The sequence below is a fragment of the Engystomops pustulosus genome, chromosome 3, assembly GCF_040894005.1.
Source record: "Engystomops pustulosus chromosome 3, aEngPut4.maternal, whole genome shotgun sequence".
Taxonomy (NCBI): domain Eukaryota; kingdom Metazoa; phylum Chordata; class Amphibia; order Anura; family Leptodactylidae; genus Engystomops; species Engystomops pustulosus.
In genome coordinates this window covers 127,596,175-127,614,956 of record NC_092413.1, presented here as the reverse complement: position 1 = coordinate 127,614,956, position 18,782 = coordinate 127,596,175, and the positions used below count along the sequence as shown (strand labels likewise).

Below are 18,782 nucleotides of genomic sequence, written 5' to 3'. Positions count from 1 at the left end.
GGCCCTGCCTCTCCGTCTGGCCCCACCACTGCCTCTTCTAACCTGTTCTGGTCGAGGACTCTCCTCCGTCTCAGAAGCACTGCGTTCACCCGGCTTCTCAACCCAGCTTGGGTCTGTCACCTCATCATCCTCCGATCCCTCAGTCTGCTCCCCCCTCGGACTTCCTGCCCTGACAACAACTTCACCACTGTCTGACAACCGTGTCTCCTCATCGTCGGACACCTCTTTACACACTTCTTCCACTACGTCAAGAAGGTCATCATCACCCACAGACTGCGACTGGTGGAAAACCTGGGCATCGGAAAATTGCTCAGCAGCAACCGGACAAGTGGTTTGTGACTGTGGGAAGGGTCCAGAAAACAGTTCCTCAGAGTATGCCGGTTCAAATGCCAAATTTTCCTGGGAGGGGGCAGACTGGGGGGAGGAGGCTGAGGTGCAGGAGCTGGAGGAGTGCCGATTTCGGTGACATGGGTGGACTGCGTGGAAGACTGACTGGTGGACAAATTGCTCGAAGCATTGTCGGCAATCCACGACATCACCTGTTCGCACTGTTCTGGCCTCAACAGTGCTCTACCACGAGTCCCAGTAACTTCAGACATGAACCTAGGGAGTGTAGCTCTGCGGCTTTCCCCTGCTCCCTCATCAGCAGGTGGTGTCTCACCCCGCCCAGGACCACGGCCTATGACCCCTGCAGTAGTTGGACACCCACGTCCCCGCCCTCGTCCTCTACCCCTAGCCCTCGGGTTAAACATTTTGAAAATGAAAGTTATAACTTTAATTTCTTTTTTTTTTTTTTTGTGTGTTTTTTAATTTTTAAAACCAAACGATGCTATCCTATTGCTATGGCTATTTTCTAGCCAAGTATGAAAGCACACTGCTATGCCAGATGAGATGACGCTGAGTTATGAAAAAATAAACGTAAAATAAAAAGAAACTGGCAGACTGTGCCTAATTGAAATCAAACCCCTAATAAATTGTCCCACTTTGGTGTTTGAGGTGGATATGTGTGTCACTAAGAGCTAAACACAACAGTAGCAAGTCCCCCTGCAAATTCCTCACAATATGGTACTAGCTGCAAATAAAAAAAAAAAATGTATAACGTTATTGTAGCCCTAAGAAGGGCTGTTGGGTTCTTGTAGAATCACTCCTGCCTAACACTATTCTAATAGAACAGCTTTCCCTGACCAGCAGCAGCTCTCTCCCTAGCGGCATCCAGACACAGAATGATCCGAGCAGCGCAGGCAGGGGCTAGTCTATTCCAGGGTCACCTGATTAGGCCAGCCAACCACTGCTATCCACGTGTAAGGGTACCACGTCATGCTGGGTGGAGTGCAGAGTCTCCTAGCTTGTGATTGGCTCTGTTTCTGGCCGCCAAAAAGCAAAACGGCGGGAGATGCCATTTTCTCGAGCGGGCGAAGTATTCGTCCGAGCAACGAGCAGTTTCGAGTACGCTAATGCTCGAACGAGCATCAAGCTCAGACGAGTATGTTCGCTCATCCCTAGAGGTCAACTTGGGCGGCCGCAGATGAGGTGGGTGGACAGGGACAGAGGGACAGCACAGGGGCCCATATTACTGTTCAAGGGCGGTCCCATCACCCCAGTATACATTTATAAATTTTTTCTCGGCTGTTCATCCCGGGCCCCCGTGCTGCCTGGGCCCCATAGCAGCCACTACAACTGCTACAGCTGTTATTCCACTGTTCCCAAGTGAATAACCTAACATATTTTCCTTTTCTTTCCTGCCCTCTTCTTTCTTTCCTTTTCTCTTTTCCTTCTTCTACATTTCTACCTTCTTTCATCTTTTTTTACTTCTATTCACCTCTTTCACATATGCACACACACTATATTAGTGCATATTGGTTATAGTGGTTTTTCGCTTTCTATCAGTATTCTGTGGGTGCTATTTTCTTGCTCATTGACCTAGTCTTATTCTGATGTACAGTTGAATTGGAATGCATAGGTGACCAAAACTGAAAACTCAACTTGTGACATTCTTTGCCTCTGTCACTTTATGGTAGCATTAATTTGTTTAGAATAATTTACAACCTTATGTATCCTCTGATTTTAAAGAAGTTCATTTTATTTCAGTGAACAAAATAGCCCAAATATATTGTTTCTGTGCCATTCCTATCTCTCTCACAGGTGCTCCTGCGATCCAATTCGCGGATCGCGGACACACCCGTGCCGGTCCCCGCTGCCCCGGTCTCAGGCCTATACTCACCACTACACGCTCCTGATCTGTCTAGGCTGCACATGTCCCCACTTCAAGGGTGCGCGGCGGCAATTCAAGACTTAAAGGGCCAGCGACCTCCTGATTGGCGCTGGTCAATCCAGCTCTGCCTTATAAACCGGCACCTACTGCCTCGCCGGATACTCAGCATCATTTCCTGCTAAGTGAAAGCCCTCCAGTGTTCCCTGTGATTCCAGTGTTCGATCGTGTGCCTGTTATTCCCGTGCCTGCTGTGGTTCAGTCATCCGTTCTTGCCTGCCGTTTCGAGTGCCAGTCCGTCCTTGCGCTCTAGTACCGTGTGCCAGCTTCTGTGTTCCTGCTGCGAGTTCCAGCATATCCTCCCAAGCTGTTCTCCTGCGGTCACCCCAGGCTCGGACTTTGTCCTGCATCTCGGTACCAACTTGGCTGCCACTGCGGGCCTAGTCACTGCGGACCTGGTGGCACCCCGCCGCAGCAAGACCAACCTGCTTTGCGGCGGGCTCTGGTGAAGAGCAGTGCCACTTAGACTCCGGTCCCAGGTGTCGGCTAGTAACATCATCGCCCGCGGTGGTCCTGTGACTCTTCCCTAAGAGACTCTGGCAGTTCGTCCCTACGATTCTGCATGATAAATGTGTCTTTGGTTCTCGCATGTGTATTTATTAAGGGTTTGCACCACTGTGTTGCAGCTGCACTGTGTCTGACACTTGAGAAATCTGAGTACCTGAAGGGGAGTGTTAATGCCAAGTCGGAGTTGGCACCACATTTATTACTGCGCTTCTCCACAGTTGTGTCACTAAGAATATTACTAAAGTGTAATACATTTAATTGAGGGCAGCATTATAACTAATTTAGGGGTCATTGCGTATATTATATTATTATCATTAAACAAATGTCCTGTGATTTAGAATATAATTACAAGGGGCACTACATAAAATAAAAGTTTTTATTTAGTCCAAAATATATTATCAATTGATTGGGGAGGGATAGCAAAATGTATTTGTGGGGAAGACAGCATGGTCAGAGGGAAAAAAGGGTAAGTATTACTTTGGGACAAAGTATATTTATACGGTTGACACTATACTGTAAGCGACTTTCATGTTTATACTGTAGTTGCATAGTGTGGAGATGGGCTGTATGGAGCTGCAGCAGCAGGAGAAGTCACCATGTTCTGTACCTAAAGGAGCAGTTAATCACCTGTAAGTTACTAGATGCCACTTTTACCTGTTTCTTATCTGTACTGTAGTCACTGAATAACCTCCTAATGTACTGTACATTGGTATGTCATGTGCTGTGTGCTGTGATGGTGTTGGGGGGTAGGACTGACTAGCAGGATCCAGATACTGTATGCATCTCCACTTTTGATTTTCCTTATTTTATTTGTATATGCTCCCTATGATTTGTAAAACGCTGCCGAATTTGATGGCACTAAATAATGATTATTATTATTCATTGCCACAATGGAGGAGAATAATGGAAATCAAATACTTATGGTAAGTGGAAGCACTTCCATTCACCATAATTTACAGTAGACATGCAGGCATTGAGGGCTCCCTTTTGTCATTCTTTCACTAGTATAATGTAAAAAATTGCTGCGTTATTCTTTTTTTGCAAAAGCATGACAAAAGATAACTTTTCATGCGTGCAAGTCTGTTGTAAATGGTGGGGAGCCCCATTAGAAATGTTTGTGTGCTGGGGAATTGTGCCCGTCTACCCCATGAGACGATACCAAGCCTAATCCCATAACATTATTTTGCGACAAGGAGAAAAAAAAAAAAATCTAAAATATTGTGCAATTACTTAAAAGTTTAAAAAATTGCTGTGATTTCTTTGTGTACTTTGTGGTCTGTAAATTGCTCTTCCAAGGTCTGATTAGACAGCCTCAGAATGGCAAGAATACTGTAGTGCTGGCAGTCTTTTAAGTGTCCTTGATATCATGGCACAGCTTTACACCATATCAGAGTGACATAAGCCTGTAAACATGCATTTTCATATTGTTCCGTTCCTATCCGTGACCAGTCTCCTCATTCAGATAATTTTAGTTCTTTCAGATAGGGCGGCTTTAACCACACCTTGAATGATTGTGAATGAAAACACTCTAGTAAGACTAAAGTTCAAGGCAAAGTTAACGCAGCACACGGTCACATTACTGCTGAGCATATATATAAGATCACATCGCCTACTAATGATACATGAAGACTGAATAGTTTGTCTGAGATTCTTCACGTCAGCCTAGCCTACTTTGGTTGCTTGCAACTGCAATGGCTTTCAGATCTGAAAAACTAGGGACCTGTCAGTGCAATCGAGATCCAGTCAACAGTATTCTTTTCCAAATGCTTAATTCAGGAAGCATAGCAAAAACAAATCTTCAGCAACACATCTGTAACCCAAACAGAGAATGCCCCTGTGACAGGAGTAGGAAAGTGTTACTCAAGCATCCCGAAGTTATCTGCAAGAAAGCTTCAGATGTTTTACTCAAGACCGTAACTTTTATTCAAAATTTACCATCTTTCTATCAGCTACTCCAAGATGACCAGATCCTGCTGGTTAGGAGGTGCTGGGCTCCACTTTTTGTCTTGGGGCTGGCTCAAGAACAAGTTGATTTTGAATGGGAAGACCTTTCTATGCCTAGTCTATTGAAGAAGATACTTCTAAATCAATCACAGGACACCAGTGATATCACATTGACATCTGATACAGGAGTGCCTTTTAAGGAAGTGAAAAAACTACAGATGTTTCTGCATAAACTCTGGAGCTTGGACATTTGCACAAAGGAATATGCCTACCTTAAAGGCATGGTGCTGTTTAACCCACGTAAGTGAATTGTTAAGAATTCTAATATACAATTTAGTTTCATATAAAAACATTGTGATTTGTTGATGCCAGAATTACAGTGAAGCCTTTTCCCATTAAACATTCTAGAGTAAAATGTATTCTGCTATTGGGAAAGCAGAGGGGCCATTGTGAGGATCACGACATTGTGACAGCCCCTACTTCTACCATTTATAGTTTAAATCTGCAGTAAATGTTGGTTATATTCTACCACCCTCTTACTACACCTAAATATAACTGGATGTTTTTTTTGTGAATAAAAAGGTAATAAATGGAAACTTTGGGAAATATTGATAATGGAATTCCTCATCAAGATGTTACATCTAATGATTGTCTCTAGGGGTCTGGTTGGCCCTTGCCATCTGACCTAATGAATTTTTGAGTTCCAAATGACTTGACCTTCTAGATTTCAGAATTTAGCTTGCATGCAGCAGGTCTCTGACAAATCACAGTGTAGGAAAAGTCACAAAAACATTGTTGCATGGCAAATATAGGAGAGTTCCAAGCAATCGCGAGAACTGTCTGCAAGTGTGCCAAGCACTATAAAATATACAAATATGACATATCTGCCTAAATATAGATTTTAGGATTGATTATTATAATTACAGCTTGTATAAAACATAAATAAGTAAACAGCTGGTGTGAAACATTTCCCCTATATATCAGTTAGATAATAGTAAGAGTTTTATGGGTACATTATATGAAGGTTTGAGAATTTTTTTTCCAAAGTTGGCAAGAGGTCCAAGTGTTAATTGGGATTGTAAAATAAAAAGAGCACAAAGTTATACAGTTATTGATGGGTTCTAATACGTGCAGTTACTGGAACAATCACCTTGAGGTGAAGAGACTGGTAGAGCTAGGAGCTTTCACATTATCTCAGTTCAACAAGGACACAGTCATAAACTGCACTTAGTCTATGATACGAGGATCCTATCAAATGTACTGATCATAGCTCTATTCATGACAGCTTGTCCTTATTACTGTAGTGCAAGAGCTACTGTGTATATATAGGTCAAAGAGAAAAATAGGTAGTTACTGCAGGTGATCAATCAATAAGTAGATGGGGGGGAAAAAAAAAAAAATGTAAAAAGGATTCTGCTAATCCAGCCTTACCATGTCTGTACCTACAAGTTATCCTATATATTCAAGGTAAATAAACATTTTTTTGTTTTCTTTCTAAAGGAATACGAGGCGTGAGATTCCCACAGTACATTCAGACCCTACAACTGGAAGCTCAACAAACACTGATGGAGTTCACATCAGTGATGCAGAACATGAGTCATGTCCGTTTCACAATGATGCTGGAAGCCTTGGACATTCTGAAAGCCATTGACTCGGAAGTGATCACTGAACTTTTTTTCCGACCAATCTCCGGAGAAATCAATTTGGAAGATCTTTTGCTAGAAACACTGTTTTACAGTTAGAGTGAATTTGATGAGCATGAAAAATTTTTATCATTTTGTTTTACATCAAAATAGTGTGAAAAAACACAAAACTGGAAATTGATGTTAAACTGTTGGTATTTTCTGGGTTTCATAAAGGGGCCCAGTAAAATAAAATAGGGTGCCTATAAGCTCAAAATGTGAGGGCATTTAACAAGTTATCAAATATCTTAAGGTAAAGGACATTGAATTCTTTAGCCTACTCAAAGCCATTCTATTTTTGTATTGCATATTCTGCTTTTGCTTTACTTTTGCATTTCACCCACTGTAGTTTGAACAATGTGGATCTTTCACGAACAGATTCAGCCTTTGAGAAGTTTTATGTTACCTATAAAATGTATGAATATTGCACTTATGCTAAAATGGGGTTTATTTATTTATTTTTAATATAAATAGAAAGCAAAATAAAATATTTTACTAATAATCAGGCCTATTTTCTTTGTTGTTGCCTTACACATTTCTTATTTCACAATTGAAATGTTAATGGTGCCATAGAACAGTGTACAGGCGGTCCCCTACTTACGGACACCCGACTTACAGACAACCCATAGTTACAGACGGACCCCTCTGCCCACTGTGACCTCTGGTGAAGCTCTCTGGATGCTTTAAAATAGTCCCAGATTGCAATAATCAGCTTAAAATTGTCTGCAATGAAGCTTTATTGATAATTCTTGGTCCTATTACAGCAAAAAAATTTGAAACTCCAATTGTCACTGGGGCAAAAAAAAAAATTGTCGGGAACTACAATGATAAAATATACAGTTTCGACTTACATACAAATTCAACTTAAGAACAAACCTACAGTCCCTATCTTGTATGTAACCCGGGGACTGCCTGTATTGAAATTTGTTTTATATTTTTCCCCCAAAAAAATTCATCAATCAGCAAAAGCATCAGGGTATCTATTGCTCTAAAAAATAAAGCATATGGTGGTATGCATATTTGGCCACTGCTTTATTACTTCTTCCTATTGAAATGGCTACCACAACTCCTCATTTCCATGTGGTGTGCAGACTGGAGGGCATGCAACAGAACACTATGTAAACTACCTGTTAGGGCACTTTAAGAAATTCCCTGTAACGCAAATATCAGTAAATATAAAAAACTTCCTGTGACAAGCAGCGGGTTGTGAACGAATTGTGCTATCCAACTGGTTTGTCAAGCGGTCCCCTACTTAAGGACACCCGACTGACCTCTCTGACCACTGAGACCTCTGGTGAAGCTCTCTAGATGCTTTACTATAGTCCCAGACTGAAATAATCAGCACCCGCACATAGCTCCAAAACCTTTTGCTTCTTCCATATATACACAACTACAGTTCCCTACGGATACCGGTCCTTGGAGCAAGTGGGAGCTGCTGGAGTAACCAATATCGGAGAGACCCATAAAAAGTGGTGGATATCTTCCCCCCTTTTTTGGTTTTTTCACTGCACTTGTACAAGTGTCCACCAGGTGAGCGCCTTTCAATACCTACCTGACACAACTACTCTGACGATATCACGCGAGGCGCCGTCCTCCTTTCTGTCCTTTTGTTCTCCAAATTTCGTTGCAATAATCAGCTGTAAGGTGTCTGTAATGAAGCTTTATTGATAATCCTTGGTCCCATTACAGCAAAAATTTTGAAACTCCAATTGTCACTGGGACAAAAGAAAAAAAATTTGTCTAGAACTTCAATTATAAAATATAGTTTCGACTTACATACAAATTCAACTTAAGAACAAACCTCCAGACCCTATCTTGTATGTAACCCGGGGACTGCCTGTACAGGGATCTGGACAATGCTGCGGAAAAATCGCAAAGCTACCACTTGTGGTAGTCCCAGTGTGGATAGCAGCTGGCCCAGAGACAACAGTGGGTGGTTAGAGTCAGTCCGGAGTTGAGGCAGGCAGAATTCAAGCAGAAGGTAGACAAACAGTTTTGTGGCAGGCAGCACAGGTTCAGGATACAAGCAGGGTCAGATACCAGGGAACACGGAGCAGAATCACAAAGGAAGAGCCGGGGTGACACACAGGAAGGCAAACAGAAACAGACACCATACAGCAAGTTAGACCTAACAAAAAACCTTGCCCAGGCACGGAGAAAAGGGCATGCTGGACTATATGGTAGAAGGTGCATGCTGATAAGCTGGGAAATCCCCTGGCAAGTTGGTCAACCGAGCAACCACCATCTCAGATCTACCCACCATTCGGCCTGCTGCGACTTGAAATTGAGCGTGAACCGGTTAATTTCAAGTCACAGCAGGCCGAATGGTGGGTTGATCTGAGATGGTGGCATCGGAAAACATGGGGTGCCGGCTGTAACATATAGCCAGCATCCCAGTGTAACACATGCCGTAAAAAAAAAAAAAAAAAAAATATTTTATAAACCCTCCAAAAATTATGATTTTTAACTATTCAAAATGCTATAAAAAGTGATGAAAAAAAAAAAAAAACCCATATGTACTCCAGAATGATAGTGGTGCAAAGAACAACATGTCCCACAAAAAACAAGCCATCAATCAGGTCCGTAGCAAAAAAAAAGTAACAATGTGATGCCACTTGGAAGACGGCAATACAAAAATGATAGATTTTTCCCCACATTAGGGTTTTATTTGACAAACTTAGTAAAACATAAGAAAAAAAAAAATATTCATGTATGGTATCCCCGTAATCGTATCGGCCCATAGAATAAAGATAACATGATTATTAGGCTAAACTGAACAAAAAGTAAAAAAATCCAGTACAGAATTGATTCTTTTTACTCCTGCCCTCGAAAAAAGTTCCTAAATTTTCAACAATCGGGAATACCAACCCCAAAATGGTAACACTGGAAAAAGCATCTCATCCCGCAAAAAAAAATGCCATCACATGGCCCCAATAAGGAAAAAGCTAAAATGTTATAGCCTACAAAAGGGGCCAATGAGGAAACTAAAATCCTGGCAGATGTAGGTCCCTACTTCCCTTCATAAAACAAGTCACGGCCACATGCAGGGGGGGGGGGGGGGTCTCTGTGCTCGGGAGAAATTATAGAACAAAATGTAAGATGGGTTTTCTTTGCCCAATTTGACGATTCTAAATTTCACCTCCATTTTGATTCAATTACTATGAAGATCTCAAAAGGGTTAACAATCTTCATAAAAGCTGTTTCTGATAGCTTGAGGGGTGCAGATTTGAAAATGCATTGATCATATAGGGAGTTTTGATGCCAAATATGTAAAATTTCATTCAAAACTGTATTTTTACCCAAAATAATCAATTCTGAAAATCCGGGGGAAAAAATAATAATAATAAATAATGGGCCGAGCCTTAAGCTACAAAATGGCTGCGTTCTTAAGGGGTTAACTATAAAATACAAAGGAATAACATTACATCAAAATAACAGAGAGAGGGACAGCTTGAGTATCATGTCAAAGAGGGAGAGGGGAATTAGGAGCAGCCATATAAACCCCCATGTCCTATGGAAGGGAAGGACGTCATGAGGTAAGCAACAGGGGAGGGGCGAGAGCCCATCTTAAAGGAACAACACATCAACCCTATTAAAGTGCAATAGTACCCAGATTTGAACTCATTCCCAACCCAACATCAGCCCGCAGTCTAGGGGTACCTTGTTTAAGGAGTCAGGTGTACCTTACAGAGTACACGGCTGTTCTTGGCTGTGAAAAGTCTCCCTCTTGCATATCCATAACTTCTTGCCTATCCTGGATTAAGACTTTGCAAGGCCAAATATCATAGAGCTATCCTAGGTTCAAGTCACAGTGTCAACATCTGCAAAGAGTTTGTACATGCTTTCCATGTTGCGTGGGTTTCCTCCGGGTCCTGCAGTTTCCTCCCACACTCCAAAACATACTGGTAGGTTGATTAGGTTGTGAGCCCCATTGGCGACAGGGACCGATTTGGCAAGCTATGTGCAGTGCTAAGTAATCTGTGTGTGCTATTTAAGGAATTATTATTATTACTAGTTTTCTGTCATACAAGCCCTGAAATAGGAGACTCCAGCACTTTGCCATAAATTGTAAAATTGAAATAGCCAATGCACCATCTTAAAATAAATATGCCCCATGGTGCCCATTTGGTTTCAATAAACCTTATACAGCTTTATGCAAATTTAAATAAATGACTTAAGCATTTATTATGGTTGCAATTTGTCCTTTACATTAGTGGTTCTGAATACTTTTTAACTGCTTTAGGAAGAAAGAAGAAATTTGTATGTCTACTCACAAACCTTTAATAAAAATGTACTTTCATGAAATGCCTTATACTGTAAAAATGCCTTGCTGTATTTCAATTATATTTAATAAAATATTGTTTGGTCCATTTAAGACCTTAGCTTCTGAAGCAAATTAACATAAACTTGTTGCACACACACTGCCATCTAGTGCAAGATGCTAAATATGTTCTCTGCCATAAGAGAACAATATGACTTTATGCAAGTTAGCAGCAACCCTGCATGATGAATGCATTGACCTCTGTTCCCACCGGTTTTAGGTGCTGCTACATGACATGTCCCTGACTGTCTGATGAAAGTCTACAGCCTCCAGAACTGCCAGCCAAAATCTCGCCAGAATTATTGTGTTGACTTCATGACTTGATAATTCTGTCCCTCACCCAGTGACTAGTTGATATAAAGTTCCATGTGCTGATATTGTAAAAAACTAAGAATCAGACTTACTTGGAAAATGCATTACTTGATGCTGTATATGCTGGGCTCGGTTTAGGCTACAAAAAAACCCTGCAGTGCTTCTTTATCAAATTATTCCTCACTAAGTGTGAAACATAGCATCAATGAATAAAAAAAAATAAATATAATATGGATGGAACCTTATGAAAAAATGGGAAATACAAATGCTGGCACAAAATGGTTAAGCCATAATCAGGACTACGCAGTTACCAGCTATTATTTTCCTATGGAAAAGTTTTAGGCCTCATGCACGCAATTGTATATGGGGTCGGAACGTGGCCGCACAAATTTTGGCTAAATCAGGGCCCCCTTTGTGCAGTCACAGTGCAGTAATCCCACCACATCATGACCGAGCTGGGCAAGATGACATTTCTTAATCCTAAACCCTGCTAACAAATGGATCAAGTATGTCAGCAAAAACACACCCATGTACAATCAGCCTTAAAACAGTCTTGACAGGCCCAGAAGTGTTGTGCGACTCCGGAGAGTTGGAGAAGAAGTTTATTTATTATTTGTTTTTTCCATCCTAGGTCCCCAGAGCTGGAACGAGAGAAAGAGTAAGGATACTATGTAATACCATATTATTATATGGTATTATATTAGTGTTGTGGGGAATTGCTCTGGTAGATGCCTTGTAGCAATGCAGGAAGCAGGGACACACGCAAAGTTAAAGGCCAAAAATCAAGTGTTTATTCATACTTGTCAAAACACAAATTCAGACTTGGCTTAGGCACATACAAAATAAACCCTGCCCGACTGGGCACTGCCTAATACAACAATAACACCCAACTATACATGTACCAGGCTGCCTGGCATACGCTCTTGGCCAGCAGAATATCAGGAGGCACGCAGTTACCTTTGCTGTGTGAACACGGTCCAGCCTTCAGCTCTCTAGATAGTGCCTCTCCTACTGCTTCTGGCCTGGCGAGGTCAGTGACCTATACAGAAACCCAGGACTGAATCCCGGATGGAGTAGGAGTCCCACTACCAGCCTACCCCTACTCCATGATAAGCAGGCCGGGTACGGACATTACAAAGGTGTCCATTGTAACTAGGCCAACATGGACCAAACAGACTACTCCTGCTTACCACACGTCTGCATTAACCCTTGGTTAACTGCAGACAAATGCACGGCTTTTACCATGTACTTTTTATCTGCCTGTACGGCAGATAGTGTTCTCCCCCATGACACCTCTCACAGTGTATATAAATAGCATATAGTACACCTTTTCAGATCCATAAAATTGATTACAAAATACTAACCCCCACATTGTAAATTGCAACGTTAAAATTAAATGTACCATCAGGAATCTACTGTAAGTAGATCCTGTGGTACCTTGCTTCCCCGAAAATAAGACGTTGGGGCACATTTACAGGCAGTCCCCGGGTTACATACAAGATGGGGTGTGTAGGTTTGTTCTTAAGTTGAATTTGTATGCAAGTCGGAACTGTATATTTTAGCATTGTAATCCCAGACAGAACTTGTTTGGTCTCTGTGACAATTGGATTTTAAAAATGTTGGGTTGTCATAAGAATCAATATTAACACTAAAGCTTCATTACAGACACATTTGATAACAGTTATAGCTGTTTATTGTAGCCTAGAACTAAAGTACAATAAATTACCAATATCCAGATGTCCGTATGTAACTAGGGGTCGTATGCAAGTTGAATGTTCTTAAGTAGGGGGCCGCCTGTACTTACCTGTCCTAGTCGCGATCCCCGAGGTGCCTTGATCGCCATTTTGCGCCTAAAAAGTTGCAAAAATGCACCTACTCTGAGCAGGTGCTCTATAAAAAAAAAAAAAAAGCCACAAGAATTTTTGAAAATGTATTTATTTTTTTTTTGCAGATCTGTAACTTAGTCTCTGCACTTACATCAAAGTAGTCCAGACATTGTACATGCGAATAGTTTGTGAAAAAAAATGAAGCCCTGAACGTTCTCTTTTTCTCAGTCTCCTTTCATTATTGGTCACAAATGAGATCTAATAACATGAGACAAATTTGGCCCAAATGAATTGGACATGCGACTTTTCCAAAATGCATTTACTAAGGCAAAACTAAATCATTCATAGATCACAAGCCAAGAACAGGGGTCCCAATTTGTAGCCAGAGATCTTCAGCCGGACATATGGTCTGCGTCTTGAACGCCTGACGCTCTGAGCAGAAGCTTGGAGCAATGAGGTACGGACTTGTTCCCAGATAGCTTTTAGATCCTGTACCAAGTACTCCACAGCAGGAACATCAGACACGGGTAACGGAAGAGGAGGCTGTGGATGCAGTCCATAATTAATGAAGAAGGGAGCAGAACCGGCAGATGTGGAGTCCAGAGAATTGTAGGAGAATTCCGCCCATGGTAGAAGAGAAGCCCAGTGATCCTGACGGGTGGACACAAAGTGGCAGAGGTAGCAACCCAAAGTCTGATTCACCTTCTTGACCGATAGACTGAGGGTAATAGGCGATAGAAAAATCCAATTTCACCTGCAGCTGGTTACACGAAGATCGCCAGAACTTGGACACAAACTGAACACCTTGATCCAAAATGATGTGCCAGGGGAGACTATGAAGCCTGAGGATGTGCTGGAAGAGACTGGAAAGACGTGGAACAGAAGGTAAATCTGGTAGAGGGACAAAATGGGACATCTTGGAAAAGCGGTCAGTCACCACCTAGATGACGATATTTCCAGATGATGGCGGCAGATCCGTGAAGGTCCATAGCCACATGAGATCACGGCGGACAGGCAGGCAGGGTAACGGCAACAGAAAACCAGCATATTTTTGTCGTGAGGGCTTATTGCAAGCACAAGAGGCACAGAAACCCACAAAATTCCGAATGTCCCTGACAAAGTCAGGCCACCAATAGAATCGGGAAATGAGAGCCACAGAGCACTGCACCGCTACACAGGAAGAATGTGCCCGGGTCAGGATCCTCTTTCAAAGACCTGGTCGCACATAAGTCTTGCCGGGAGGTAGTTGTCAGAGGTCCACTGGTGCCTCTAGTACAAGCCTCTCTGGAGGAACGATATGTCGGAGCAGAGTCCTCCCCCATAACATCGGAAGCGCGGGACAAGGAGTCAGCCTTGATGGGGTTTTTTCTCTGGCAGGACAAAAATGGATCTGAAAGTCAGAGGGAAAAGAAGAGGGACCACCGTGCTTGATGCGGGTTCAATAGCTGAGCCATCTGAAGATACTGAAGGTTCTTGTGGTCCGTGTAAAGGCTGACTGGAAATTGGGCTTCCTCCAGCAGATGGTGCCATTCCTCCAAGGCGAGCTTGAAGCCAGTAGCTTACGATCTCCAATAGAATAGTTTATCTCTACGGAGGAGAGAGTTTTGGAGAAGAAGCCACTGGTACGAGTTCGGCCGCTAGGCCCTCTCTGGGTAAGGACTGCCCCAGCTCCCACGTAGGAGGCATCAACTTCCACAAGGAAAGGGTTTTTGGTATCAGGTCAGGTAAGAACTGATGCAGAGGAAAAAAGGCAGTCTTTAATTTCGTGAAGGCCTCATCTGCCGCTGGAGACCAGACACAGGAATTGGCACCTTTCGCTTAAGCACCACCATCGGTGCTACCAGAGATGAGAAATGTGGGATAAATTGTCTAGAATAATTTGCAAAGCCCAGAAATCTTTGAATGGCACATAGTCCCACTGGGCATGGCCACTGAAGAAGCGCAGATGAAGGCTTGCAGATGGATCCTGCCGAGTTATCGGAGGAATGGAAGGCATTTCTCCAGTTTGGCGTAGAGATGGTTAAACCTGAGGCGGCTGAGCACTTGCCATATGTGGGACTGGTGGAACTCAAGATCAGCAGAATATACAAGGATGTCATCCAGGTATACCACAACTGTACAATAAGTACTGGCGAATTACAAAGTACAAAAGGCATATCTAAATATTCAAAAAGTCCATCACGGGTGTTAAAGGCAGTCTTCCATTCTTCCCCCTTCCTGATGTGGATGAGATTATAGGCCCCTCGAAGATCCAGTTTGGAAAAGACTCTCGCACCCCATAGACTGTCAAAAAGCTCCGTGATCAGCGGGCAGAGGATAGCGATTCGTGGCGGTGACCTTAATACCGCGATAGTCTATACAGGGTCGGAGAGAGCCATCCTTCTTGGTGACAAAAAAAGAAACCTGTGCCAGCTGCAGAGGAGGATTTGCGTATGAATCTTTGCAGATTCTCTTTGATATACTCAGACATGGCATCAGTCTCAGTTACGGAGAGCGGGTACACCCGACCCTGCAGAGGAGAAGAGCCAGGCAGAAGGTCAATGGGGCAATTGTAGGGATGTTGTGGAGGAAGAGTCTCAGCCTGTTTCTTGGAGAACACATCTGTAAAGTCCAGGTATGGAGGGGGAATCCCCTCTAGAGGCTTGGGAGACAACGTAAAGTCCTGACAGGTATCGGATGAGGGATCTCCATACAGTGTGAGGAACAACCCGGGCCCCAACAGAGCATCTCCCCTGAAGACCAGTCAAGCACAGGGGCATGATGCTGCAACCAGGGGAGACCCAGCAGGAGAGCGGAAGTGCTTTGGCGTGGCACAAAGAAAGAAAGTCTATCTTTATGTAAGGCAACTTGCAGGAGCAGGGGTTCTGTGCGGAACCAGATGGGCACGGAGAGAGTCTGGCTGCTGACTGAGGCAATGGACAATGGTTTCTTGAGACAAACCACCGGGAAGTAATGCTGGGAGACTAGGGCAGCGGCCACAAAGTTCACTGTAGAGCTCGAATCCAGGACAGCAGAAACCTGGATCTGGGTACAGGTGCCAACACTGAGGAGCACAGGAATAGTCAGGCGTGGAGATGCTTTGCTCACACCTCGGGACACCTCTTCAAGAACCCTAGGTGCTGGCATTTCCCGGACATTGGGGACGGACAGGACAGTTGTCTGGAACGCTCCTGTACGGAGAGCCGGGTTCTGTCCACCTGCATAGGTTCCTCAGCAGACGATACTGTAGGTCTATCTGGGCTTTAGTCAACAATTTATCTGTTAAATTAATTACCTTTTAAAATCATCCCCCGCAACCCCCCCCCCCCCATCTCATTCCCATTGTCGCAGTGGGCCCATCATTTTGGTTGTGGTCTTTGATATGGTTCATATCTTCTCTTGTTATCTCTTATGGACCTGGTATCAAGTCCCTCTGAGAATCCCCCTGAAGATTTAAGCGATGATTTAGATTGTGTACGGCTTAGTGGAGTAGTTTTGAATATTTTGTTAAAGCTCTTAATTTGAAACCCTTAATTTGTTTCTCACAAAGTAGGAAGTGTGCAGGTCTTTGCTTTAATTTACTTCACTAGTCTCTCACACTGCGCTGGTGGGATTTTGGGCTTCCAGTCTCTTCCATAGTTCCAGGATTTTCTATTGGCTTTAGATCAAGACTTTGGGATGGCCATTTCATTGTTTCAAAGAATTGCTTTCCTTGTGTGCTGGATGACAGGAGACATTGGGGCAGATTTACTTACCCGGCCCATTCGCGATCCAGCGGCGCGTTCTCTGCGCTGAAGAGCATCGGAACGCACTGGAATACACCGAGCCGGGCTGAGTGAAGGTAAGTGCAATTTTCGCGACACTTTTTTTTTTTTTTTTTAAAGGGCACCTGTCATCAGATCTGTGTCACTAGTCCTGTCACCTCTACCTGTTGGAGCAGCTCACAAGGATCCCATCCCAGCCTTTATCTAGTTATTTCATACATTAATCATTCCAAAATCATCATTTCTTTATTATGCAAATGAGGCGGGTCACATGGTCAGGGATGTCACCCCTGTTACCCCTCCCCTCTCCTCCCCCTGCTCATGTCTGTGTGTAATGTATAGTAAAGCATACAGTGAGATACATCACCTGGGAACCCCTCCTGTCCCCTGAATATGGGAGAGGGGGAGAAGGGTACATTGGTAGCAGCTGGAAATTGGCTGCTGCCCTTGTATGGAGGAATTTCCCCAGTGATCTCACTGTCCTTATATGGTCAGTCCTGGGTCCCCTGCTCCTGCTGAGCTACATATGAGCTCAGTACACCTTCATGAAGAAGGCAATACGCTGAATCCACTTCCTACAGCAGTGATGGGCAACCTTTTGAGCTTGGTGTGTCAAAATTCGCCAAAAAACTGAGCATAACTCGGGTGGTGTGTCACCTTGACAAAAAAACATAAATTTTGTTATATTTATAGTTTAAATAACAAATATGTATACTATTTAACTTCTAGGGTACTTTAACCCTAGGTTGTCTGATCGATCCTACCATGTACTGCCATACTACAGTATGCCAGTATATGGGGATTTTCCCAATCATCTATTACTATGTGCAAATCGCACATTGTAATAGATCGGTTACAATCAGACAGGTGTGGAAATGCTTAGTAACCTGTGAACTTTCTGTTATGAAAGTTCACAGGTTATAGCGAGGGTGCAGGCACCGCTGTCTGCATCTCCCTCATGCCCTCTTGGCATGGAGAAGGTGTGAGGAGCAAAAGAATCGCAATGTCTGGCAATTTGCAAGGCGTTGCAATTATTTCAGGGCTTGTACATCACAAAACTGACACACAAGCCCTGATGACTGTCTTCTGTCATACAGTGCACTGACATAACTTACTATATGATGAGAGTGGTTGTCCTCCCTCATCCCTGCTGTGGAGATGGTCAGTGTAGAGGTGGCAGCTGCTGGCACATCACACAGGGCAGCAGCGATGTGACCTCTAACTGTGCTGCCATCTTCCCCCCACCACAACTATCAGGAGCTGCAGAGGAGCCTCCTGGGTGTATGGCCGGGTCACCTCTCCTGCTGTGCCCCATGCTGATACCTGTGCTGACTGGAGACACAAGGCACAGCTCACACATGGGGAGGGGCCTGCCCGGGAGAGGAGGAGGAGGGGGGAGTGTTGGAACCTCAGTGCAATCTCTCAGCCTCCCGGCTACTGCACCTGGTCATGTAGGATGAAACTTAACTCTCAGGCAGCTGCGTGTCAGTGAAAATGGCTACGCGTGTCATAGGTTAGCCATCACTGTCCTACAGGCTACTATTGCCTTTGTGCAGCAGTGAGGAAGAAGAAATGGACTAGCCCACTCTTTTCTCCTTGAAAGGAATGATATGGACTGTACCATTTCCCCACTATTGTTCAGCGCATAGGTCGCTCAGCAAGAGGGAGCAGGATGAAAAGATGTAGCTTGCAGTGTTTTTCCACCCTGTCTTTCTCACTGGGTATAGTGGGCAGATGGAGGCAAAAACTATGTCTCCATCTTCCAGTATCTGTCAATGTATGATCAGAGTATAAAAAGGGAATATAAAACGACCTTATGATTCAGGATATTGTGTGATGGACTCCAATTTTGATCTCAGTTGATCTCCCTAAAACTGAGAAGTAGGCGATCGATAACAGGCACCACGTGCTGTGCCCCCCCCCCCCTCTTTACCCTCTAATGCTCCACCTATAGGCACAGGGACACAGCGCTGCCCCCATAGGAGCCGTACACTGTATACATGACTGGTCCTGCCGGACTGTCCTGCTCCGCTCCATTCTCACCTTACAAGCCATCAGGTTGCCTAGAGCGCTGCCGTCACTGCACTATCTCAGCCGCGCCCACCAATGCTGTGAGGTGATTGGCTGTCCACATTCCACCCTTTTATTTACAATCCCACACTCTCGACCAATGGCAAT

General features: G+C 43.7%; 1 protein-coding gene across 1 annotated transcript; it reads left to right on the top strand.

Moving 5' to 3' along the window:
* The first annotated feature begins 4,263 nt into the window (after window positions 1-4,263).
* On the top strand, window positions 4,264-6,874 carry LOC140120553 (nuclear receptor subfamily 0 group B member 1-like). The gene is made up of 2 exons (XM_072139552.1): window positions 4,264-5,020; window positions 6,221-6,874. Exons 1-2 carry the CDS (start codon window positions 4,468-4,470, stop codon window positions 6,460-6,462), a joined length of 795 nt encoding a protein of 264 aa, XP_071995653.1. The 5' UTR covers window positions 4,264-4,467; the 3' UTR covers window positions 6,463-6,874.
* Window positions 6,875-18,782: the final 11,908 nt, after the last annotated feature.

Bases quoted from the DNA above. Each gene is read 5' to 3' on its own strand.
- LOC140120553 (XM_072139552.1), top strand. From the start codon at position 4,468: ATGGCTTTCAGATCTGAAAAACTAGGGACCTGTCAGTGCAATCGAGAT. The intron at 5,021-6,220 runs GTAAGTGAATTG...TTCTTTCTAAAG, and splicing joins CATGGTGCTGTTTAACCCAC to GAATACGAGGCGTGAGATTC.